General features: G+C 44.5%; 1 protein-coding gene across 6 annotated transcripts in view; it reads right to left on the reverse strand.

Moving 5' to 3' along the window:
- KMT2E (lysine methyltransferase 2E (inactive)) overlaps positions 1–26,552 on the reverse strand; it is a 240,329-nt gene that overhangs the window by 66,153 nt on the left and 147,624 nt on the right. For 4 of the 6 annotated variants that reach the window (XM_073573622.1, XM_073573625.1, XM_073573621.1 and 1 more), the window contains 4 exons: positions 17,783–18,118; positions 16,683–16,736; positions 7,278–7,529; positions 7,035–7,179 (listed from right to left, as the gene is read on the reverse strand). In XM_073573622.1, the coding sequence (XP_073429723.1) occupies positions 7,035–7,179; positions 7,278–7,529; positions 16,683–16,736; positions 17,783–18,118 (787 nt within the window). The remainder of the gene's footprint in view (positions 1–7,034; positions 7,180–7,277; positions 7,530–16,682; positions 16,737–17,782; positions 18,119–26,552) is intronic. The other 2 variants (XM_073573624.1, XM_073573626.1) reach the window with 1 other exon arrangement.

A 26,552-nucleotide genomic window follows, 5' to 3' on the forward strand; every position in this document is an offset into this window, starting at 1 on the left:
ATGCTGGAAAAAAGGGATTTTTAGGCCATTCTTTATAATGCTCAGAATCCAATTGTTGGCCGATATTTTCTCCCATTCTTGAGAAAAGAGCTTCAATCTTCCCCCCACCGGAGGGCTGGCGTCATTGCGGGGATTTTTTGGCGGTTGAGGTAGATCCCCCAAACATGAACCCTGGTTCTTTTTTCCTCTTGTCGTCCCACCTTTTCCGCTCTCCCGGGGGACGGCCCCGATTGAACTTTCCCCTCCGAAAGGGCGGTCTCCTTTGATCACCCATGAATCTGGGGAAGCCCTTTTTATCCCCGGCCTTCTCCAAGATGTCATCCAGGTTTTTCCCAAACAGGAACTGCCCATCACATGGTAACGAGCATAATTTCGCCTTAGATTGAATGTCCTCAGGGCAGCCTTTGAGCCATAACGCCCGTCTTGCGGCGTTCGATAGCCCCGCTGCTCTTGCCGTTAACCTCATCGAGTCGGCGGAGGTGTCAGCCAAGAAAGCGGCAGCTCCGTGTAGCAAGTACATTTCTCCTAATATTTTCTCTCTTGGTACCTTGGAGACTAATTTTTCTTCAAATTGTTGCAACCAGACCATTAATGACCGGGCTGTGCAGGTGCCGGCTATTGCCGGTTTCAGACCCCCTGCCTCCCAAGTGTGCCTTAGGTATGAGTCCGCTTTTTTATCCAAGGGATCTCTCAAAACCCCTGAATCCTCCAGGGGCAGGGCTGACTTCTTGGAAGACCTAGACACTGCTGCGTCAATCTTTGGGACCTTGTCCCAGACGTCCGTGTCTTTAGCCTCAAAGGGGTATCTTCGCTTTGAAGAGGAGGGAAGGCTACCTGACTTCTCCGGTTTCTTCCATTCTCTTTCGATTAGGGCCTGAACCTTGTCATTGACCGGAAAGGTACGCTTCTTCCTTTCTTGCAGGCCGCCAAACATTACATCCTCCAGTGATCTCTCTACCTTCTCCTCTTGCAGGCCCATAGTGGACCTGATGGCTTTAAGGAGAGCGTCCGTATCTTCTACAGGAAAGCAAGGTCTGCCCCCCGTATCACTGTCTGAGGATGAAGATGACCCGTGCTCAACTTGATACTCCGAAGAGGAGGAGCCTGACGAGGAACTCGGGGAGGCTTTCCTACTCTTACTCTTCTTTTTTAACAATTTTTTAAGTGAGCCCTGTACCTCAGATTTTATCATCGATCTGAGGTTTGTTGCCAGGCTCGGCACCTCTTCAGCCATAGTTCGCTGGATACAGCTGACACATAAGTCCTTTTGGTAGTCTTTTGCTAAAGGGCTGTGGCATATGGCACATTCTCTATTTTTCTTTTTGCTTATAGCTTTTTTGCCTCCCTAAAAAAAAAAAAAAAAAAAAAAAAAAAAAAGACAAGACATAGGAAAGCCTATTATTGTCTAACTTTCACGGAGATCACTCACCACCCAGGAAAGACGGATACGGGCTCTGGAGCTGCGAAGGAGCGTGCGCTCTGCGCTCTTTTGATCTCGAGGAATCCCTCGATCGGTGACTCGGACGGCTGCTGCTTTTGCCGCTCGAGCGGCTCTTGCGACCAGAAGCTTGCGATGGGGGCAGAGACAATGGGGACGGTGAGCGATCCTCCTGAGACGCCATTGTCGCCCCTGCAGCCGCTTCTGCTCCTTTTATGCGGTGAGTGAGCCCCTCATTACCCCTCCCCCCCCGCGACCGCCAGCCGCTTCTCCTGGCCGGCGTCGCGCCCGGCGCCATGACCGTCGCGTCTTGATGACGTCAGCGGTCGCGCTCCCACGTCAGACGCCGGTCTCTGTCCCCGGCTTCCCCTGCATGCAGGGGAAGGAACGGGCGCGCGCGCAGGGGGAGGGCGGCACAGGGAGGAACCTCCGAAGGGTGGACATCGGAACGTGCCCGCACGAACCCGGGGCCCGTATGAGGAAAACCCCGGGGACTGCGCTACCAGCTGCCGACGGCCAGCGTCGCAGGTAAGCCAGCCCTGCATATTTACACGCCGGGATGGCCCTGGGTCTTTTCATCCTGACAGGCACCGCCGCTGTCAGAGGGATTCCTTTCCAGGACAGGAACCCAACTGAAGCGGGGGAGAGGTGCCGCCCCTTATGTTTCAGTAGGTTCCTGTCCTGGCGGGGCGGATCCCTCTCTCATGTGGTGCTGTCATGGATGAAGGGAAAAGAAGGCTTTCCAACATCTGTGATAGATGCGAGATGATGCTGGCTTCCTTGCCTTAATCATGGTCTGGATGACCTTGTGGGAAAAACCTGCGTCCCTCAGGACCGCGGCCTCAACGGCCATGCCATTAAATTCAGAGACCGAGAATTCGGGTGAAAAGTGCCCTTGAGATAGAAGGTCTGGACGGTCTGGTAGCCTCCAGGGGACGTTGGAAAGCATGTTCACTAGCTCCGCATACCAGGCCCTCCGTGGTCAGTCTGGAGCTACTAACAGAACGGGGACCCCTTCTGCCTTTATCTTTTTCACGATTCTTGGGAACAGGGAAAGAGGTGGGAACAGATAAGGCATGTGAAACTGGGACCACGGGCTCACAAGCGCATCGCAACCGACAGCCATTGGATCCCGAGATCTGACTACGTACCAGGGAACCATGTGGTTTGTTCGAGACGCCATGAGGTCGACATCCGGAACGCCCCACCTCAGACAAATTTGGTGGAAGACGGCGGGGGTTGAGAGACCACTCGCCTGACACGAGCCCTTGACGGCTCAGGAAATCGGCTTCCCAGTTGTCCACTCCTGGAATGTGGACAGCTGATATGGCGGGGACATGGCTTTCCGCCCAACGCAGAATCTTCGCCACCTCCAGCATGATCTGCTTGCTACAAGTTCCACCTGGGTGATTTATGTACGCCACAGCCGTGGCGTTGTCCGACTGGATACGGACCGGCTTCCCTGCGAGGATGGACTGCCAGTGAATGAGGGCAAAAAAGATTGCCCTGATCTCCAAGAGACAGATTGGGAGGAGAGCTTCCTGAGCATCCCAGTGGCCCTGAGCTGTCAGATGGAGAAAAAACACTCCCCAACTCAGGAGACTAGCATCGGTGGTGATGACCTGCCATCGAATGGGAAGGATCTCTCGTGTAGGACCGAGTTGGGAAGCGTCCACCAAGTTAGGGATTGACTCACCTTGAGAGGCAGAAGCACTGGACGGTCCAGGGAGATCGTTGTCTTCTCCCAAGCAGACAGGAGGGCCAGCTGGAGAGGGCGGGAGTGAAACTGGGCATACGGCACTGCTTCCATGGAGGCAATCATCTTCCCCAGGACTCTCACGCAGAGCCGAAGGGGAAGAGGGACCGGGCGCTGTAGAGCTTTGATCCTCTGTCGGAGGGATGAAAATTTCTTCTTTGGAAGGAAGACTCGAGCTTGGCTGGTAACAAATTCCATGCCCAGGAATACGAGATGCCGAGTTGGGATCAGGGTCGACTTCCCTTTGATTATCCAGCCGAGAAGACGCAGCGTGTCCAGAGTGATCTGGAGGCTGTAAACACAGTCTCGGAGAGATGGACCCTTGACCAGGAGATCGTTGAGGTAAGGGATTATAAGAATCCCCTTTGAATGAAGGATGGCCATGACCGCCACCATGATCTTCGTGAAGATCCTGGGGCGGACGCCAGACCGAATGGGAGAGCCATGAACTGATAATGGCACTCCTGTATGGCAAACCTGAGGAACCTTTGATGCTGCACACAAACAGGAACATGCAAATAAGCGTCCTGAATGTCCACAGAACAAAGGTATTCTCCTGGCTCCATGGAGGCGATCACCGAGTGCAAGGACTCCATTCGAAAGTGGTGAACCCAAAAGGTGACGATTCAACTGTTTGAGGTCCAAGATTGAGCGAAGGGAACCGTCCTTTTTTGGGACTACGAACAGGTTTGAGTAAAACCCGGAAAACCGTTGTGCCAAGGAATGGGTACAATTACTCCTGAGTTTAGGAGGGAAGAGACAGCCTGGGAAAGCCCTGGGGAATGACACGGCTGTTTTGGTGGACGAGAGAGGAAGAAACGTCCTTTTGGGGGGGCGAAGAAAATTCAATTTTGTAGCCTGATGTGACAATCTCCCTGACCCAGGCGTCATCGACCGCCGCCAACCAAGTTTCCTTGAAAAGAAGAAACCTGAATTCCACCCTGGAAAGATTCCCAGGTCGGGGTGACCCGTCATTTAGAGGAAAATCTGTGGCCGTGAGAACTGGAGGGCTTAGAGGGGCAGCTTCTAGATCTCCAGCGAGGGGCAGGTTTGAAGGAAGGTTTCCTTCTTTCTCCCTGTGCGGAAGAACGGTCCTGCTGAGAGGATCCGCCTGAGGAAGAGAAAGGCCGAAAGGGCTGGGGGCCCTTTCTGTTGAAAGGGCGTCTTGGCCTGGATTGGGGCAGAGAAGTACTTTTGCCTCCGGTAGCATCCGAGATGATCTGGTCTAGCTTAGCCCCAAAAAGCCTGGCGCCCTGGAAAGGTAGGCCAGTGAGGGTTTTTTTGGAGGTCGGATCTACGTTCAACGTTTTCAACCAAAGGATGCGGCGAATAGCAACAATATTACTGTTTGCTCTTGCTAAGCAAGCAGCATCCAAGGAGGCATTCAACAAGTATTTACCCGCATGGGCAATTTGGTCTGCTAAATCTGCTAGCTCTTATGTGGGAGCTGCGGCCACAATGCCTCGACAAAGTATCTTGGCCCAGGCAGATATTGCTCTCGCCACCCACGAGGAGGCAAAAAGAAGCGCATGACGCCTCAAAGGCTGATTTGGCTAGAGACTCGATCTGTCTGTCCGTAGTGTCCTTGAGGGACGCCGCATCGAGAATGGACAGGACTGTGTGAGATGCTAAGCGTGAAACCGGCGGGTTCACCTTAGGAGATTCTGACCATTTGCTGACAAGGTCAGGACTAAAGGATGCCTAGACATTTTCTTCCAGGGACGCGTTTCCCGTGATGATCCGAGTCTCTAGAGGTAGTGACCTCAAACTCGTGATTGGGAAAAAGCTTGGAAGGACATTTTACCCGTTTGAATGAAACGGATTGGTCTTGAGCAGTAGCATTTTCCTCCTTTACTTTGAGTGTTTGGACAATAGCCGAAATAAGGCCATCTACCATGTCCTCCGTTCTAGAGGTGAGACCGGCATCAGAGTCAGACTCTGACAGAGGCCATGTCTGACCCGACGTCCGCTTCCGAGGAGGCGTAACGGGTAGAAAGGGGCACCCGTGGGTGCTGTTGAAGCTGAGGAGGAGCTAGACAGAGTCCGCTTCCTAGATCTTTCTCCTGATCTGTCCCTGTGGAGGTCGTGGTCAGGTGCGTGCGAATCACTGTGAGAGGTATTCAGAGCGCTGGTGGGGGTAGAGAGATGCGGCATACATTCCAGGACCTGTACCAGGGATTGTGATATTTTGGTAAGGTCTGATACGGACTGAGACATGGCAACAGTCAGACCTGATACCGACTGGGACTTGGCAACAGCCCACTCCGGAGGTGGGGGGAGCGATATCATCCAGGGCGTTAGAGGTGTCCTGAGTGGCAGACATAATGGAAGAACTGCAGGTCGGGCAGAAAGGAGATGGCTGGCCTGAAGCCCACTTTCTCTTACAGCAGGCACAAGAGTAGTGAACTACTGTAGGGATATAGCCAGAGGCCCCTGCAGGGTTGGGCATAGGTAGAGTGTAAGTGAAGACTGCAGCAGGACGCTATGGAGGAGATACTGCTGAGGGGAGCTAACAGATGGGCAGGGGAGAGGAAAGCAAAGCCTACCAGACACGCAGCGATGCAGCAGCGCAGGTAGCGGTGTCCCCGGCCGGAACTCTGAACAGGAGGCAGGTATCTGAGTCCCTCGGGAGAGAGAAGACGCTAAAGGAGCACAAGATGGAGGCTGTGCACTCTGAGCCACGAGACACGCTGAATGGTGGGCGGGGTTAACAACTTAGGGACCCCCTGTCATTGGCCAGTCAGGCCGAGCGCGCCGAAAAAGAAGGGGGCGTGACTGGCTGAAGAAACTGAAAGCGGAGTCCCGATAGGCTGTTACACCTGTGGGTGCGTGACCAGCCTGCTATGAGCATAATGTCAGTGTCGGGACCTACGAACAGGCAGGGGACGTGTCCGGCGTTGTAAACTGAAAGAAAGGCGCTGATTGGCTGACGCCGGCGAGGGGAGCGTGGCCTAAGCGGAGAACAGCCCGAAGGAAGAAGGCTGTAAAAATGCCGGACAGCGCTCACTATAAGGAAAAAGGCACGGAATTTGAAAGAGTCCTGAGTACAGGGAGAAGCAGGGGCATATCGGTGGGTGCTTCGGGGGAAGGGGGACGGACATACTACCCGCTTCTTGGTTCCGGCTCCTCTTCATAGCTGAGGATGACATCAGGAGCCCTCGGGATGGAGAGGGTCCTGGGAGTAAGATCCTCCTTCCCACACATTCTCCTGACGGTGCAGAATATGGCTTCACCTCTTAGGAATAAGGGGTAAGGCCACCACCGGTGACCACCACCTTCCTCTCAGCCCTCTCTGAGGAGAGGGGTGAGGAGGGGAGGGGATAAGGCAAGGACTGGCCACCGAGAGTCGCCCTGAAACACCCCAACGGGGGATAGGGGACAAAATCCTGCCAGCGGGTCCGAGAGTGGGCGATGTGGGTGACACCACACTGCTCTCTCGGTCGCTTAAATGTGGGAAAACAGGGAGAGAAATCTCACCCTGTTACCCGAAGAGCTGTATCTGAAAAGTAAAGGTGAAATGATTAACACAAAAAACCTGTAAGGAAAAAACACTGCAGATCTGGTGTTAGATCCAGGTCCACCTCCTTCAGACACTAAGCAAAAACTGAGGTAATTTGGGCCTGTCGGTAGGTGTATACTGCTGGGGAGGAGCTAACTTTCTTATTTGCATAGTGTCAGCCTCCTAGCGACAGCAGCATACACCCATGGTAACCTGTGTCCCCCAATGAAGAGAGAAATAGATTTAGACTATAGCAGTCCTACTACTAAATTAAAAGAAATATACCAAAACAAAACCTTTTTTAATCTTAAATTAAGGCAACTTGCTCATGATTTTCTCACCTGCTAATGGACAGCTACCATTCATTACTAAATGGCATTTATTTTCAGCAAATGTATTCGGACTCTGAGATCCATCTAGGGCTGAGGAAACAAATGGATTCAAAGGTGCAGAATGTTCCTCTTCCATAGCTTGTTTCAGCCAACGCTAAAGGAGGAAAAAAAACAAAAAACAAAAAACACATCCATGAAATTAAATTGACTGCGAAAAGCATTTCAAAGAAATTAATACATTAGAGTTTATACCTTTTTGCAGCAACTAGTAAGGTTCTCTTCATCTTTTTTCTTCTTCTTCTCAGAAAGAAAAGGTGAAGTAAATCGAATATAGTGCTTTGGTGTGGTATACATGTGTGGACTATAAATGAGACCCGGCAGTGAATTCAACTGTGTGGCAAGGACTTCTGGATCTGTTGTTATCCGTAGAGGTTTTTCCAAAAACGACTCTCCGTGTTTAACAGATTTCTCATGCTTCTCACTTAACCATTCATTAACCAAGTGCTAGAAATAACAAAATAAGAGTTCATTTTATGGTCTTCCGAAACTGAAATCTGCAGTATGCCATATAGAGTCTGTATTGAGACTACAATTTAATGCAACATACAAAATGCTTTCAGGCAACATTTCATCTTCACCATTGCATTAATATATTGTACGTATTAGGTAGATTATAGAATTGTCTTTCAGTCTTGTAACATTAACTATCAGTATGTGCAATACAAAGTGGTTACTTTACTGTTTAAAAAGGAGGTTTTAACAAGATGTTTTGAGGGAAAAAACAAAAAAATCTTTGAGTGTGTCTGAATTTCTTCACCTCGAAAGAGACAAATGCTTTTACATAACAAAGTAACATTAATAGCTCTTGAATCCCCCACTGATTAAGCTTAATCAAATGCTTCATGTGCTTTACTACTTTCACACAACAATGCTAGAAAGTATGGTATTTTAGTGTTGGCACCTTGTAAACAAATACCAAGGGGCATATGCACTGGACCAATGGGGGAGGATTGTAAAGAAGTCCTGTTTTGTTTTTGCCATTATGTTTTTAGAGTCTTTGCCAAATCTTCTAAGAGACTAAGACAAAAAAAAAAAAAAAAAAAATCCCTCCAGAACCTACTGCAAGAATATCAAATAAAGGGAGTAGCCCTAGACTGGGACTGAGTCACAATACCAGACAGCACAAGCACATAGATATAAAGGGGATGGTTGTTTTTCTTATGTTGCACAATTTCTTTAACTTTAAATCTAAAACCCTACCATAGACACTAGATTTCTAGATTTGTTTGGCAGACTACCATGTCCCCTGACTCCTCACCTATGAAAGAACCACTGCAAGACTGCTCTGGAGATAGTTTATATCCCACAGAACAAAAAGAAATCCCAGATATTTTGCTCCTGACTAGAGTTGAGCGATACCGTCCGATACTTCAAAGTATCGTATCGGATGGTATCGGCCGATCTTTAAAAAAAGTATCGGTATCGCCGATTCCGATACCGGAAGTCCCATTCAAGTCTATGGGACTTCCGGTATCGGAATAAGAAAAACCCTTTCCTGCCCTTGTACAGCCTCTCTGGGGTCTGTACGGGCCTTTCGGGGGGCTGTGCCGGCCTGCCAGGGGGTCTGTGCAGGCTCCGGTGGTCTGTGCCGGCCTGCCGGTGGTCTGTGCAGGCTCCGGTGGGCTGTGCCGGCCTGCCGGGGGGCTGTGCCGGCCTGCCGGGGGGCTGTGCCGGCCTGCCGGGGGGCTGTGCCGGCCTGCCGGGGGGCTGTGCCGGCCTGCCGGGGGGCTGTGCAGGCTTCGGGGGGCTGTGCAGGCATCGTCCGATGGGACTACAAGTCCCATCGGGCGATGCCTGCTACCATGACAGTGATTGACAATGATGGGACAGTAATAGTCCTATCATCCGGCTAATGTGTTGAATGTAAAAAAAAAAAAAAATTACATGCTACATACATACAACATGCATACTACATACATGCTACATTCATACTACATACATGCTACATACATGCTACATATATACTACATACATGCTACATATATACTACATACATACTGCATGCTACATACATACTGCATGCTACATACATACTGCATGCTACATACATACTGCATGCTACATACATACTACATGCTACATACATACTACATGCTACATACATACTACATGCTACATACATACTACATGCTACATACATACTACATGCTACATACATACCACATATATACTACATACATACTACATACATACTACATGCATGCTACATGCTACATACATAACACATATATACTACATGCATGCTACATACATAGTACATGCTACATGCATACTACATGCTACATACTACATATATACTACATGCATGCTACATACATACTACATGCTACATACATACTACATGCTACATACATACTACATGCTACATACATACTACATATATACTACATGCATGCTACATACATACTACATGCTACATACATACCACATATATACTACATACATACTACATGCATGCTACATGCTACATACATAACACATATATACTACATGCATGCTACATACATAGTACATGCTACATGCATACTACATGCTACATACTACATATATACTACATGCATGCTACATACATACTACATGCTACATACATACTACATGCTACATACATACTACATATATACTACATGCATGCTACATACATACTACATGCTACATACATACTACATGCTACATACATACTACATACATACTACATGCTACATACATACTACGTATATACTACATGCATGCTACATACATACTACATGCTACATACATACCACATACATACTACATACATGCTACATATATACTACATATATACTACATGCATGCTACATACATACTACATGCTACATACATACTACATACATACTACATGCATGCTACATGCATACCACATACATGCTACATGCATACCACATACATACTACATGCTACATACATACCACATACATACTACATACATACTACATGCTACATACATTCATACATATATACTACATGCATGCTACATACATACTACATATATACTACATACATACTGCATGCTACATACATACTACATACATACTACATGCTACATACATACCACATATATACTACATACATACAATACATTCATACAATACATACATAGACATACAGTACATATAACATAGAGTAACATACTTACCAATACTTGTCACATTGTTCCCCGAAGCCATTGTCTTATCCGGAATAAATATTAACATAACAAACCACAAAAATACTCACCCACGATCCGAAGCAGTCCACGAGTGTGTCCCACGACGATCTTGGGTAGAGAACTGCAGCATCAGCTGATGCTGCCGTTCTCTACGGGCTGCAGGAATCCAATGACGGAAGGTAGGTATCCTTCCGCACTGTATTCCTCCGCCACTTAAAAAAAAAAAAAGTCCCTAGTCTCACTTTATGCCATTACAGCAATGGCATAAAGTGAGACTAGGGACTTTTTTTTTTTTTTTTTAAGTGGCGGAGGAATACAGTGCGGAAGGATACCTACCTTCCGTCATTGGATTCCTGCAGCCCGTAGAGAACGGCAGCAACAGCTGATGCTGCAGTTCTCTACCCAAGATCGTCGTGGGACACACTCGTGGACTGCTTCGGATCGTGGGTGAGTATTTTTGTGGTTTGTTATGTTAATATTTATTCCGGAAAAGACAATGGCTTTGGGGAACAATGTGACAAGTATTGGTAAGTATGTTACTCTATGTTATATGTACTGTATGTCTATGTATGTATTGTATGAATGTATTGTATGTATGTAGTATATATGTAGTATGTATGTAGTATGTATGTAGCATGCATGTAGTATATATGTAGTATGTATGTAGCATGCATGTAGTATATATGTAGTATGTATGTAGCATGCATGTAGTATATATGTAGTATGTATGTAGTATGTATGTGGTATGTATGTGGCATGTAGTATGTATGTAGCATGCATGTAGTATATATGTAGTATGTATGTAGCATGTATGTAGTATGTATGTAGTATGTATGTGGTATGTATGTGGCATGTAGTATGTATGTAGCATGCATGTAGTATGCATGTAGTATGTATGTAGTATGTATGTAGTATGCATGTAGTATGCATGTAGCATGTATGTGGTATGTATGTGGTATGTATGTAGCATGTAGTATGTATGTAGCATGCATGTAGTATATATGTAGTATGTATGTAGCATGTAGTATGTATGTAGCATGCATGTAGTATATATGTAGTATGTATGTAGCATGTAGTATGTATGTAGTATGTATGTAGTATGTATGTGGTATGTATGTAGCATGTAGTATGTATGTAGCATGTAGTATGTATGTAGCATGCATGTAGTATATATGTAGTATGTAGTATGTATGTGGTATGTATGTGGTATGTATGTAGCATGTAGTATGTATGTAGCATGCATGTAGTATGTATGTAGCATGCATGTAGCATGCATGTAGCATGCATGTAGCATGCATGTAGTATGCATGTAGTATGCATGTAGTATGCATGTAGTATGCATGTAGTATGTATGTAGCATGTATGTGGTATGTATGTAGCATGTAGTATGTATGTAGCATGCATGTAGTATATATGTAGTATGTATGTAGCATGTAGTATGTATGTAGTATGTATGTAGTATGTATGTGGTATGTATGTGGCATGTAGTATGCATGTAGTATGCATGTAGTATGCATGTAGTATGCATGTAGTATGCATGTAGTATGCATGTAGTATGTATGTAGCATGTATGTGGTATGTATGTGGTATGTATGTAGCATGTAGTATGTATGTAGCATGCATGTAGTATATATGTAGTATGTATGTAGCATGTAGTATGTATGTAGTATGTATGTAGTATGTATGTGGTATGTATGTGGTATGTATGTAGCATGTAGTATGTATGTAGCATGTAGTATGTATGTAGCATGCATGTAGTATATATGTAGTATGTATGTAGTATGTATGTGGTATGTATGTAGCATGCATGTAGTATGTATGTAGCATGCATGTAGCATGCATGTAGCATGCATGTAGCATGCATGTAGCATGCATGTAGCATGCATGTAGCATGCATGTAGTATGCATGTAGTATGCATGTAGTATGCATGTAGTATATATGTAGTATGTATGTAGCATGTATGTAGCATGTATGTGGTATGTATGTAGCATGTAGTATGTATGTAGCATGCATGTAGTATATATGTAGTATGTAGTATGTATGTAGTATGTATGTGGTATGTATGTAGCATGTAGTATGTATGTAGCATGCATGTAGTATGTATGTAGCATGCATGTATGTATGTAGCATGCATGTAGCATGCATGTAGTATGTATGTAGTATGTATGTAGCATGCAGCATGTATGTAGCATGTATGTAGCATGTATGTAGCATGTATGTAGTATGTATGTAGTATGTATGTAGTATGTATGTAGTATGTATGTAGCATGTAGTATGTATGTAGTATTTTTTTTTTTTTTAACATTTAACACATTAGCCGGATGATGGGACTACTACTGTCCCATCATTGGCTAATGTGTCAATCACTGTCATGGTAGCAGGCATCGCCCGATGGGACTTGTAGTCCCATCGGACGATGCTTGCACAGACCCCCGGACATCAGCACAGCCCCCCGGCAGGCCGGCACAGCCCCCCGGCAGGCCGGTACAGACCCCCACAGGGTGCACAGACCACCGGCAGGCCGGCACAGCCCCCCGGCAGGCCGGTACAGACCCCCACAGGGTGCACAGACCACCGGCAGGCCGGCACAGCCCCCCGGCAGGCCGGTACAGACCCCGGGCAGTCCACACAGCCCCCCGGCAGGCCGGCACAGCCCCCCGGGCAGGCCGGCAGAGACCCCCGGAAGGCCCGAAATGACGGCGCATCATGATGCGCACACACCGCGCATCATGATGACGTCAGGCCGTCAATCAACTGAACTTCCGATTCCGATGCCGAATTCCGATATTGAAAAAATATCGGAAGTCGGTATCGGAATTCCGATACAGCAAGTATCGGCCGATACCCGATACTTGCGGTATCGGAATGCTCAACACTACTCCTGACATTTATCTGAGGGGAAGAGTCAGGTTACACCCATATAGAGAAAAAAACCACACAGAATGTTCACATTATGTCTATTAGTTATAATAAAATAAATGCTGTTCATATACAAAACTTTCTTCTTTCCGTTATTCGATTGAAAAAACAAACGCTATAGACGGAATGATATTTTACCAAAAACTCTAAACACAAACATGCACATAATATAGAGTATATACACTCACTGGCCACTTTATTAGGTACACCATGCTAGTAAGGGGTTGGACCCCCTTTTGCCTTCAGAACTGCCTCAATTCTTCGTGGCAGAGATTCAACAAGGTGCTGGAAGCATTCCTCAGAGATTTTGGACCATATTGACATGATGGCATCACACAGTTGGCGCAGATTTGTCGGCTGCACATCCCTGATGCGAATCTCCCGTTCCACCTCATCCCAAAGATGCTCTATTGGATTGAGATCTGGTGACTGAGGAGGCCATTTGAGTACAGTGAACTCATTGTCATGTTCAAGAAACCAATCTGAGATGATTCGAGCTTTATGACATGGCGCATTATCCTGCTGAAAGTAGCCATCAGATGTTGGGTACATTGTGGTCATAAAGGGATGGACATGGTCAGCAACAATACTCAGGTAGGCTGTGGCGTTGCAACGATGCTCAATTGGTACCAAGGGGCCCAAAGAGTGCCCAGAAAAAATTCCCCACACCATGACACCACCACCACCAGCCTGAACCGTTGATACAAGGCAGGATGGATCCATGCTTTCATGTTGTTTACGCCAAATTCTGACCCTACCATCCGAATGTCGCAGCAGAAATCGAGACTCATCAGACCAGGCAACGTTTTTCCAATCTTCTACTGTCCAATTTCGATGAGCTTGTGCAAATTGTAGCCTCAGTTTCCTGTTCTTAGCTGAGAGGAGTGGTACCCAGTGTGGTCTTCTGCTGCTGTAGCCCATCTGCCTCAAAGTTCGACGCACTGTGCGTTCAGAGATGCTCTTCTGCCTACCTTGGTTGTAACGGGTGGCAATTTGAGTCACTGTTGCCTTTCTATCAGCTCGAACCAGTCTGCCCATTCTCCTCTGACCTCTGGCATCAACAAGGCATTTCCGGCCACAGAACTGCCGCTCACTGGTTTTTTTTTCTTTTTCGGACCATTCTCTGTAAACCCTAGAGATGGTTGTGCGTGAAAATCCCAGTAGATCAGCAGTTTCTGAAATTCTCAGACCAGCCCTTCTGGCACCAACAATCATGCCACGTTCAAAGGCACTCAAATCACCTTTCTTCCCCATACTGATGCTCGGTTTGAACTGCAGGAGATTGTCTTGACCATGTCTACATGCCTAAATGCACTGAGTTGCCGCCATGTGATTGGCTGATTAGAAATTAAGTCTTAACACACAGTTGGACAGGTGTACCTAATAAAGTGGCCAGTGAGTGTATATTATATGGTACACAAATACACTACAGTTCTCCATTCAGTTTAAATATCTGCATTCTCACCTATTCACGGAATTCGACCCATACTCAAAACTGTCATTTCATTTTTGTTTTAAATGAACTAAAAATGTGTCCATCGTATAATGAAAATTAGTCACTCAAATCAGTGTCTCTCAACCTGCAGTAGGTGCCGCAGTTGAGAAGTAAAGCTTGCTGCAATGTTTTTTCTTTTAAAATAGAAGTTTGACCTCTATGCAGCCTACAACAGAGGTATATAGCACATTGCATATCTACTGGACTTGCAATGTAAGTAGTGTGCGGTGGTGGGGCAAAATCTCATCTGAAGCAGCTATGGATGCAGATAGGCCATTATACTGCAAGGGTTATGGAAGTGTTTACACTTAGGTGCTGTTAGGCTATGTGCACACGTAGATTTTCATCCTGCGGATTTTTCCGCGCAGATTTTAAGAAATCCGCAGGTCAAATGACCTGCATTTTTCCTGAGGATTTCTTCCTTTTTAATTGCGGTTTTTTTCTACGTTTTCCCCTGCAGATTTGGAGAATGGAGCAGTTGGAAAACCGCACAAAAGAAGTAACATGCTGCTTTTTTTGGACCGCACAAAAACCACGTGGAAAAAACCGTAGTGTGTGCACAGCGTTTTTTTTTCTTCATTGATTTACATTGTACGCAGATCTGCAGCGTTTCTGCGCGGAAAAATCCGCTGCGGATCCGTAGGAAATCTGCATCGTGTGCACATAGCCTTATGCTGAAGGGGCAATGGATGCGATACTATGAATGGGAGTATACTGAGAGCTGTTCTAATACTGAGGACGATATGTATGCGAATATTCTGGGGAGAAGCAAATGTTGCCCGCAAACAAATGTATGGCTTAAAAAAAAAAACTACAATTGCTACTGTGGTCTATTGATTACCATGGAAGTGTAGATAGGGCAGTAGGCAAAAATTTTCTGTCCTTATCGTGCGATCTAAACATTTTGTCACTGTGGGCTACTTGGCTTGAAATGATTGATAAAACACTGTCAAGCTATCAGTGTCATGTGATTTAAACTGAAAAATTATTATTACAGGAGTTTACAGGCTGCAGGGATTTTGGAAAAAGCAGTTAATACTGCATCAACACTTCTAGTTCGCTTAAACCGCCAGAGACTCTACTTATAGCCATAATTTTGTGGAAAACTTCTAATATAATGACTTAAAGGTAATCTGTCAGCAGCCATTTGCTATGTAATCCGAGGACAGCATGAGGTAGGGGTTAAAACACATTTCAATGATGTGTCATTTATAAGGCTTTGTGCTGTTTACTTACAATGAATGTTTTATTATTAGGACCTGATCATTGCCTGGACTACAGCAGTGCACAAGCCCTGGTTCCACACGCCCTCTCCTACTACGATAAGCAGCGCTCTGTCAATAGACTATGTACACACAGAGCCCGGTGTGGGTGGCTTTTCAGCTCTTCATCTAAGAACTCTGGTTGTGTCAAAACTGCTGCACCCAGTAAACTAAATAATACATTGTTGGATTGAGGATCTCTGCCTACATTAGCAAAAGTAAACCAGTCCCCCCACTGGAAGGTTGCTTTAAATGGTCATCTCTTGAAAACAGCGGATATACTTCTGTAAAAATAATAGTTCATGGCTATAGCCATCACGATACGTGACAATCACAGACAACTGTTTCCTTCCACAGGTACAGAAGAAAGCTGCAGCTTTATTTAGACTCCAGACATGGAGAGAATGGCTTAACGTTATACACATCCTCATTTATGATGCAAGAAGCCCTGAGTCATGGAGACCTGCTGCTTTACTAGATTAATGTAGTATTATCCTGCTCTTCATAATTAGCCCTTTTTAAAACATATGTTTCACAAAATTTCAAGTATCCTATGTCATGTGGGAACAATAGTCCTTTGAAAGACACAAAGATCCATTCACACTGCCAAATATTGACAAAATCTAACACAAATAATGGAAAAATATCTGAATTCCAAATCTATATATTTAAAAGCAGTGTATAACATTTTAAAGGACACAGCATAAAATACTTGTGTGGGAAGATAATTCACAAGACTGCCTTTGATACATACTGTAAAAAGAGTGTCCTTCCATTTTTGAAGTGCCACACAAGTGTTTACGCAAGACTGCAAACAGAATGGCAATGTAAGCATTATTCATAAGACACATGCTTAAAATGGCAAACAAGTAGAAAGGCATGCCATGTGCTACAATTTCATAAAAATAGCTAAGTTTGCAAGTGACCAACCTACACACAATCAACATGTATAAGGAATAAGTCACTAGGTTTATGCTTCTAAATCTAAAGGCATCATAAAATAGGGGCAGCGAACCATATTACAGCGGTGTGTCACTTATCAGGCTTCTTGCTGTATAGTTTTGATAAAATATTGGGTTTGCAGCTCTGATAACCCTTTAATTTACAATCTGTATTAAACCTGCTGTCTGTAAAACTCTGGAATAAATGGCGCTATACAAGAGTAAAATAAACCCTGCCTGCAGCACTGACCATTTTCGGCCTACAAGGTGCATAGGCAAAAATCTGACAGATGGCGGACATCCAAAGCTCAAAAATATTGAGAAAGAGCTCAATGAGGTCGATCAGAGAAGCTGCTCAAAACAACGCAAGACCAGTTTTCACATATGAACAATTCGTACTCCAAGTCTCCTGACCCAAACTTAGCCATATAAGAATACATGAGGCCGTCATGTCTGGGTTAGACTACCCGTGGCCGGTCTGTGCACTCAAAAAATGAAACATGGATGTGTGAAACTTGCTTCAAAAACTACAAGCAAGAAGCCTGGGGACTCAGAACAGAAATAAGGATCTCTGTCTCTACTAATGCTGGCATCAAATTAGACTGCATACACCTGGTGACAAATCATCTTTAGAACAAATAAAATTGGCATTTTAACATAACGAACTATTAAAAACCATGAGAAATTCACTTGCGTAAAGTATGTGATGTTGGATCACAACATCACGAAAGTCACTCTTGAATGAAAGAAATAAAAGTATATTCATACGATAAAAAGGGGGGGGGGGGGGGGGGCTATATATTTTTTTTATTTACTTCTGTTTGCAGACTAATGCACTAGTTGACAATTTATAAGAAAGTGATGAGGAAAGGACCAGCAGTCTATTGACCAATTTCTCACCAAGTAATCATACCTTCTTGGTTTTTGGGTATTTTGTGGAACATTTGGCTGGCACAGGTAATTCAGTATCTGGAACCTCCTCTGTCTCAACGGCAGCCAAAACTACCGCTGTAGTAGTGCTCTCATTGACAGGTTCTTCTACATGTGTGCTAGGCTCTGATTCTACTTGCGGAGGGGTGACCTCTACATCTGGGGAGGATGGCTGAACATCCGAGCAGGTGCTGATAGTTCTGTGCCGGCGGCGCTGTTGACCAATATGAGTTCTGCTTCTAGTAAAGCTTTTTCTTTGCTTGGTGCGATTAATTTTGGCAGGGGTAGGCTTACTGACAGGCTCCTCTTTTACTGGATCCTAGCAGATTGAAAAGTTAAAAAAGGCCTGCATAAGATTTTTAATTTTAAGGCATGGCATTAATTAAAACATTAAACATTTTACAGCATTAGAAGGAACTACGGCTATACTGTAGTCTTGGTCTTTAACTTATTACATTTTTTTAATTAGCATCCTATTTTATACATAAAAGTATCATATACATGGATTCAGTGTATTACTGAGTTCTCTTCCCCATTCAGAATATTCTCTCTGCTTTCTGGTGTAAATATAGGAGATTTTTCTTACAAGGGGTGTTCAAGTTTGAACGTTATTTTTTATCCAAGTGATAGGGAATAACTTTATGATTGTTGGGGCTTTGACACAGTGGCCCCACCGATCCTGGGAACGAGAAAAGCTGAATGGAGTGGAGATCGATCATACGCACTACCATTCCATTCATTCTAACAGGAGTACAAAGATTAGCTGAGCACTGCAGCTCAGCAATCTCCAGTACCCCAATTAAGAATGAATGGAGCAGTAGTGCACAAAAGATGAACCTTTTTTCCATTTAGTCAGGGCTCTGAAGAGCCCCAGCTCTCAGGATTGGTTTGGGCCATGGCGGTAATAACTCTGGAACGCTTCCATGGATCCTGGTGATTGTGCAATGGTTTTCTCGTGACATTGTACTTCATGTTAGTGGTAAAATTTCTTTGATATAACTTGCGTTTATTTGTGAAAAAAACGGACATTTGGCAGAAATTTTGAAAATTTCGCAATTTTCCAACTTTGAATTTTCATGCCCTTAAATCAGAGATATGGCACACAAAATACTTAAGTAACATTTCCCACATGTTTACTTTACATCAGCACAATTTTGGAACCAATTGTTTTTGTTAGGAAGTTAAGGGTTAAAAGTTTACCAGCAATTTCTTATTTTTACAACTTTTTTTTTTCTTTTTAGGGACCACATCACATTTGAAGTCACTTTGAGGGGTCTATATGATAGAAAATACCCAAGAAAATACCCAAAAGTGACACCATTATAAAAACTGCACCCTTCAAGATGCTCAAAACCACATTCAATAAGTTTAACAACCCTTCAGGTGCTTCACAGGAATTTTTTTGAATGTTAAAAAAAAAAAAAAAAATGAACATTTAACTTTTCACACAAGAATTACTTCAGGTCCAATTTTTTTTTTATTTTACCAAGGGTAACAGGAGAAATTGGACCCCAAAAGTTATTGTGCAATTTGTCCCGAGTACGCTGATACCCCATATGTGGGGGTAAACCACTGTTTGGGCGCATGGCAGAGCTTGGAAAGGAAGGAGCACCGTTTGACTTTTTCAACTCAGAATTGGCTGGAATTGAGATCAGACGCCATGTCGCGTTAGGAGAGCCCCTGATGTGCCTACACAGTGGAAACCCCTCCCCCCAATTCTAACTCCAACCCCAACACACCCCTAACCCTAATCCCAACCCTAACCATAACCCTCACCACAAAACTAATCCTAACACACCCCTAACCCTAATTCCAACCACAACCCTAACTCTAATGGGAAAATGGAAATACATTTTTTTACTGTATTATTTTTCCCTAATTAAGGTGGTGATAAAGGGGGGTTTGATTTTCTATTTATAGCGGGTTTTTACGTTGTCACACGCTAAAAGACCCTTTTTATTGCAAAAAAAAATTGTTTCTGCATCACCACATTTTGAGGGCTATAATTTTTCCATATTTTGGCCCACAGAGTCATGTGGGGTCTTATTTTTTGCGGGACGAGTAGTTGACTTTTATTTTTTGGTACCATTTTCGGGCACATGACATCTTTTGATCGCTTTTTATTTAGATTTTTGGGATGCAGAATGAACAAAAAACAGCAGTTCATGAAATTTTTTTTTTTTTGGGGGGGGGAGCGCATTTATACCCTTCCACGTGCAGTAAAATTGATAATAAAGCAGCTTTATTCTTTGGGTTAGTACGATGACAGCGATACCTCATTTATTTTGATGCTTTTATACAATAAAAACTTTTATATAAAGAAAATAATTTTTCCGCTGATGACGGTTCGTTTTTGTGGGACAGGATGACATTTTCATCGGTACAATGTTTATTTATATCAGTCTTTGATCGCATGTTATTGCACTTTTTGTTCGGCGGTATGATAAAGCATTGTTTTTGGCCTTTTTCAAAGGGTTCACTATAGGGGTTAACTAGTGGGAAAGTTTTATAGGGCGGGTCGTTACGGGTGTGGCAATACTAAATATATGTGTATTTATTGTTTTTTTATTTACATAAACACATTTATTGGGGATTTTTTTAATTTTTACACGTTGAGAATATATACACACACACCACTTTTTTTTTTACTTTGTCCCAGGGTGGGTGGGACATCACTATTTAGTGTCAGATCGCTGATCTGACACTTTGCACAGCACTGTGTCAGATCAGCAATCTGACAGGCAGTACAGGAGGCTTCTCAGCAGGCACTGAGGAGCCACCTCCCTGCAGGACCCCGCGGTCATCTAGGATCCGGAAGACTGCAGGGAGGAGCCCTCGGAACAATGCAGTCACCGTGTCGTTCTGAGGGTCTCAGGGAAGTATGCAGGGATCCCCCTCTCAATGTGCGATGCTTCCCTATGACACCAGAACACTGCGATCGTGTTTATTCGCAGTGTGCCGGGGGTTAATGTGTCGGGAGCGGTCCGTGACCGCTCCTGGCACAATGTCGGGTGTCAGCTGTGATAATCAGCGGACACCCGGCCACAATTTTTTTTTAATGATAGATGTAGCGATTCTGAACGCGGCAATACCAAATGTGTTTGATTTTTTTGTTTTTTTACAGCTTTATTTTGAATGGGGTTCATGGGGGGGTGAATTAAACTTATGTTTTTTTTTATATTTTAAAAATTGTATTTTTTTTTTTTTTACTTTTGGCATGCTTTAATAGGCTAGAAGCTGCCACAACACGATCGTCTCTGCTACACAGAGGCGATGCTCAAGGAGGCCTCTGGTTGTTATGACAACAAACGGATGACCCCTGATCACGTGACGGGAGTCACCGGTGAGCGCATTTCCGGCTGGATGGACGGGAGCGCTTGTTAAGTGCCGCTGTCAGAGTTTGACAGCGGCATTTAACTAAGCTAATAGCCGCGGGCGGATTGCGATTCTGCCCGCGGCTATAGCGGGCACATGTCAGCTGTTCAAAAAAGCTGACAAACAAGTACAAACAAGGCTATGGCGTCCAGTTATTTAAGCTGGGCATTGCATTTACAGTGGGGAAAAAAAGTATTTAGTCAGTCAGCAATAGTGCAAGTTCCACCACTTAAAAAGATGAGAGGCGTCTGTAATTTACATCATAGGTAGACCTCAACTATGGGAGACAAACTGAGAAAAAAAAATCCAGAAAATCACATTGTCTGTTTTTTTTTTCATTTTATTTGCATATTATGGTGGAAAATAAGTATTTGGTCAGAAACAAGCAATCAAGATTTCTGGCTCTCACAGACCTGTAACTTCTTCTTTAAGAGTCTCCTCTTTCCTCCACTCATTACCTGTAGTAATGGCACCTGTTTAAACTTGTTATCAGTATAAAAAGACACCTGTGCACACCCTCAAACAGTCTGACTCCAAACTCCACTATGGTGAAGACCAAAGAGCTGTCAAAGGACACCAGAAACAAAATTGTAGCCCTGCACCAGGCTGGGAAGACTGAATCTGCAATAGCCAACCAGCTTGGAGTGAAGAAATCAACTGTGGGAGCAATAATTAGAAAATGGAAGACATACAAAACCACTGATAATCTCCTTCGATCTGGTGCTCCACGCAAAATCCCACCCCGTGGGGTCAGAATGATCACAAGAACGGTGAGCAAAAATCCCAGAACCACGTGGGGGGACCTAGTGAATGAACTGCAGAGAGCTGGGACCAATGTAACAAGGCCTACCATAAGTAACACACTACGCCACCATGGACTCAGATCCTGCAGTGCCAGATGTGTCCCACTGCTTAAGCCTGTACATGTCCGGGCCCGTCTGAAGTTTGCTAGAGAGCATTTGGATGATCCAGAGGAGTTTTGGGAGAATGTCGTATGGTCTGATGAAACCAAACTGGAACTGTTTGGTAGAAACACAACTTGTCGTGTTTGGAGGAAAAAGAATACTGAGTTGCATCCATCAAACACCATACCTACTGTAAAGCATGGTGGTGGAAACATCATGCTTTGGGGCTGTTTCTCTGCAAAGGGGCCAGGACGACTGATCCGGGTACATGAAAGAATGAATGGGGCCATGTATCGTGAGATTTTGAGTGCAAACCTCCTTCCATCAGCAAGGGCATTGAAGATGAAACGTGGCTGGGTCTTTCAACATGACAATGATCCAAAGCACACCGCCAGGGCAACGAAGGAGTGGCTTCGTAAGAAGCATTTCAAGGTCCTGGAGTGGCCTAGCCAGTCTCCAGATCTCAACCCTATAGAAAACCTTTGGAGGGAGTTGAAAGTCCGTGTTGCCAAGCGAAAAGCCAAAAACATCACTGCTCTAGAGGAGATCTGCATGGAGGAATGGGCCAACATACCAACAACAGTGTGTGGCAACCTTGTGAAGACTTACAGAAAACGTTTGACCTCTGTCATTGCCAACAAAGGATATATCACAAAGTATTGAGATGAAATTTTGTTTCTGACCAAATACTTATTTTCCACCATAATATGCAAATCAAATGAAAAAAAAAAAAACCAGACAATGTGATTTTCTGGATTTTTTTTTCTCAGTTTGTCTCCCATAGTTGAGGTCTACCTATGATGTAAATTACAGACGCCTCTCATCTTTTTAAGTGGTGGAACTTGCACTATTGCTGACTGACTACTTTTTTTCCCCACTGTATATATCTTCCCATTGTGCAGTGTCCACAGTGGGTCCTCGGTACTGCTCTGCCCTTATTAACAATGAGGACATTTTTGACAAATGCAAAGGTTTTAAAATTGGAGACCATCCCGATTTGGGGGTACCTTGTGTGGTGGAATAGCTTTTACCCTTTTTACGAAGTACTCTATGCTATTTATATGTACTATTTTTTTTTTTTTTGTACTTACAGCAGGGTTTCTGTTCATCTTCTTTCTTAGGCTTTGTCTGTTTAATGGCCAGTGTGAACATGCTCCTATACGTTGTATGCAAACCAACTTATACGCTGGTAATTTTTTATTTTAACCCCTTAATGACCGCCAATACGTCTTTTTACTGACCTGGGATATAAGAGAATAGCATCTCCATACAGGTGACAATCCAGCAGCTGTCGCTGTCCACTATAGCTGACAACTTGCTGCATTAGCCACGATCAGTGTTTGCACTGTCCATATCTGTTTAACCCCTTAGATCAGTGTTCCCCCAAGTCCAGTCCTCAAGAGCCACCAACAGGTCATGTTTTCAGGATTTCCTTAGTATTGCCCAGGTGATAATTGCATCACCTGCACAGGCAGGAATTCCATCACCTGTGAAATACTAAGGAAATCCTGAAAACATGACCTGTTGGTGGCTCTTGAGGACTGGAGTTGGTGAACACTGTCTTAGATGCTGCTGTCAGTAATGACCATCATAAATGGTTAACAGAATGTGGGGACTTCATCTTTATCCCCATCGGCACCCTGAGATGATTATGTGGCCCTGATGTTTGCCATGGCAGTTCATGGCCAAAGAGTGGCCTTAGTCTGCCAACTATAGCGACCTGTTCATAAGTTAGTGACATTTAGGTGGTACACTTTTTCATGCCTATCATGCCACTTTGTTTTAATTCCTGACCGAAGTTTTCAGTATGTTGAGGGGTGCTGTTTTTAAAAGGATATCACTTTTGTTTGTTTTTTCAATACATAGGACCCCCAATGTCACTTCAAACCTGGATAGGTCTCTACAAAATTTTTTTTTTTTTTTTTTTTTTTTAATTTTCCATGAAAAAATGTTGCTACATCTTTAAACCTTAAAATGCTAACAAAATAAAATAACATTTTACAAATGGTGCTGATGCAAAGCAGACATGAGGGAAATGTTATTTATTAATGTTTTTCTGTGGTATGACTATCTGGATTAAAGGGATAATCATTCAAAGTTTGAAAATTGCTAATTTCTTTATATTTTTGTCAAATTGCTGATTTTTGGTTTATAAATAAACAAAAAAAAAAAAAAACAATCTCAAAATCACCGATATGTTGAAGCATTCCAGAGTTATTACCACAAAATGGTACACTAGTCAGATTTTGAAAAATTTGGCCCAGTCACTAAGGGGTTAACAAAGGGTTTATGGGAAAAAAAAATGCTAAACCTTGGTAATGTGCACCATTTCAAAAGAAACTGCAAAAAGTGCAGAAAAGGGGAAAAATAGCAGGGTTTACATTAAGCTGCAGAAACCTCACATCTAGACACTTGCACACACTCTGACTCTATTCTACCACTGTCCTCCATATCTTCACTCCACGACACTGACACTAGTTTCTACAATGCCACTCTTGCATCAGCCATCGACTCGGTCGCCCCTGTCATGCATAACAGAGTGCGACAAATCACCCTGGCACAATATCATCACTAAAAAGCTTCGGCAAGCATCCAGAACGGCGCTGGAAGAAAACACATTCGCAAGACGACTTCACAGCACTCAAACAAGCAACACTCGCCTTAAAATCTGCCCTCACCTCTGCTAAACAGGCCTACTTTACATCCCTTGTATCTTATTTATCCCACAACCCCACAGTTCAATACTTTTAACTCCCTCCTCCACTGTCCCCTCCAACTTCCCTAATCTCTGCCAAGGACTTTGCTGCACACTTCAAAAACAAGATAGACCAAACACAGCAAGTCTTTATTGCTCAACCACCACAACCCCTTTGCACACCAGACCAATGCCCAAACCCCATAACCTCCCTATCTAACATCACTGAAGGGGAGCTTGCTCATCTTCTCTCCAAATCACACCTCACCACTTGTGCACTTGACCCTATCCCACCCCATCTCCTTCCCAACATCACCACCACTCTTATCCCATCCCTAACCCACCTCTTCAACCCATCACTAACTTCTGGTACTTTCCCTTCTGCTTTCAAACATGCCACAATCATGCCTATCCTTAACAAGCCAACCTTCGACCCAACAGCCACGTCCAGCTATCGTCCAATATCGCTGCTCCCATTCACTTCTAAACTCCTGGAGCAGCACATCGACACTGAACTTTCCTCCCACCTCTCATCTAACTTGCTCTTTGACATTCTACAATCTGGTTTCCGTCCCCATCATTCCACCGACACAGCCCAGACCAAAATTACCAACGACCTACTTACAGCCAAAGCTAACGGACAATACTCTATACTCCTCCTTCTAGACCTGTCTTTTGACACAGTTGACCACTGCCTCTTACTACAGATCCTCTCCTCCTTTGGCATCAAAGACCTCGTCCTATCCTGGATCTCCGTATACCTTTCCTACTGCACATTCAGTGTCTCCCACTCCCACACTACCTCCTCATCCCACCCTCTCTCTGTTGGAGTCCCCCAAGGCTCTGTTCTAGGACCCCTACTCTTCTCAATCTATACACCTGGCCTGGGGCAACTCAAAGTCCCACAGATTCCAGTTCCACCTTTATGCCTCAGATGTACCTCTCTGGCCCAGACGTCACCTCTCTGCTGTCCAGAATCCCGGAGTGTATCAGCCATATCCTCTTTCTCCACTCGCTTCCACAAGCTCAATGTGGACAAATCTGAACTGATCTTTTCCCCATCTCACAGATCTTCCTTACCAGACCTATCTATAACAATTGACGACATCACGCTTTCCCCCGTACCAGAGGTCTGCTGCCTCGGAGAAACCCTTGACTGACCTGTCCTTCAAATCGCACATCCAAGCTCTCTCCACCTCCTGTCGCCTCCAGCTCAAAAATATTTCCAGAATCCGTCCCTCCCTCAACCCTCAATCTACTAAAATGCTTGTGCATGCCCTCATCATCTCCCGCCTCGACTATTGCAACAACCTTTTCTGTCGCCTCCCTGCTAACACCCTCACACCTCTCCAGTCCATCCTTAACTCTGCCGCCCGACTAATTCATCTCTCTCCTCGCTATTCCTCTGCTTCTCCCCTCTGCAAATATCTTCACTGGCTCCCATTCCCTCAGCGTATCCAATTCAAATTAATAATACTGAACTACAAGGCCATCTATAACCTGTCTCTGCCATATATCTCTGAACTAATCTCCCGATAACGTAATCTCCGGTCCTCCCAAGACCTCCTCATCTCCTCCACACTTTCTCTACTCACCCAACCGCCTGCAAGACTTCTCTCGAATATCCCCCATCCTCTGGAATTCTTTGCCAAAACACGTCCGATTATCACTCACACGCGGATCCTTCAGATGGAACCTGAAAACCCAACTCTTCAGGAAAGCTTACAGCCTGCAATGATCCCCGCTACCTCCTCACCACTACTGGCGCTACCGCCTCA

This window comes from Dendrobates tinctorius, unplaced genomic scaffold (assembly GCF_039654945.1).
Source record: "Dendrobates tinctorius isolate UK_male_01 unplaced genomic scaffold, ASM3965494v1 ptg000035l, whole genome shotgun sequence".
NCBI lineage: Eukaryota > Metazoa > Chordata > Amphibia > Anura > Dendrobatidae > Dendrobates > Dendrobates tinctorius.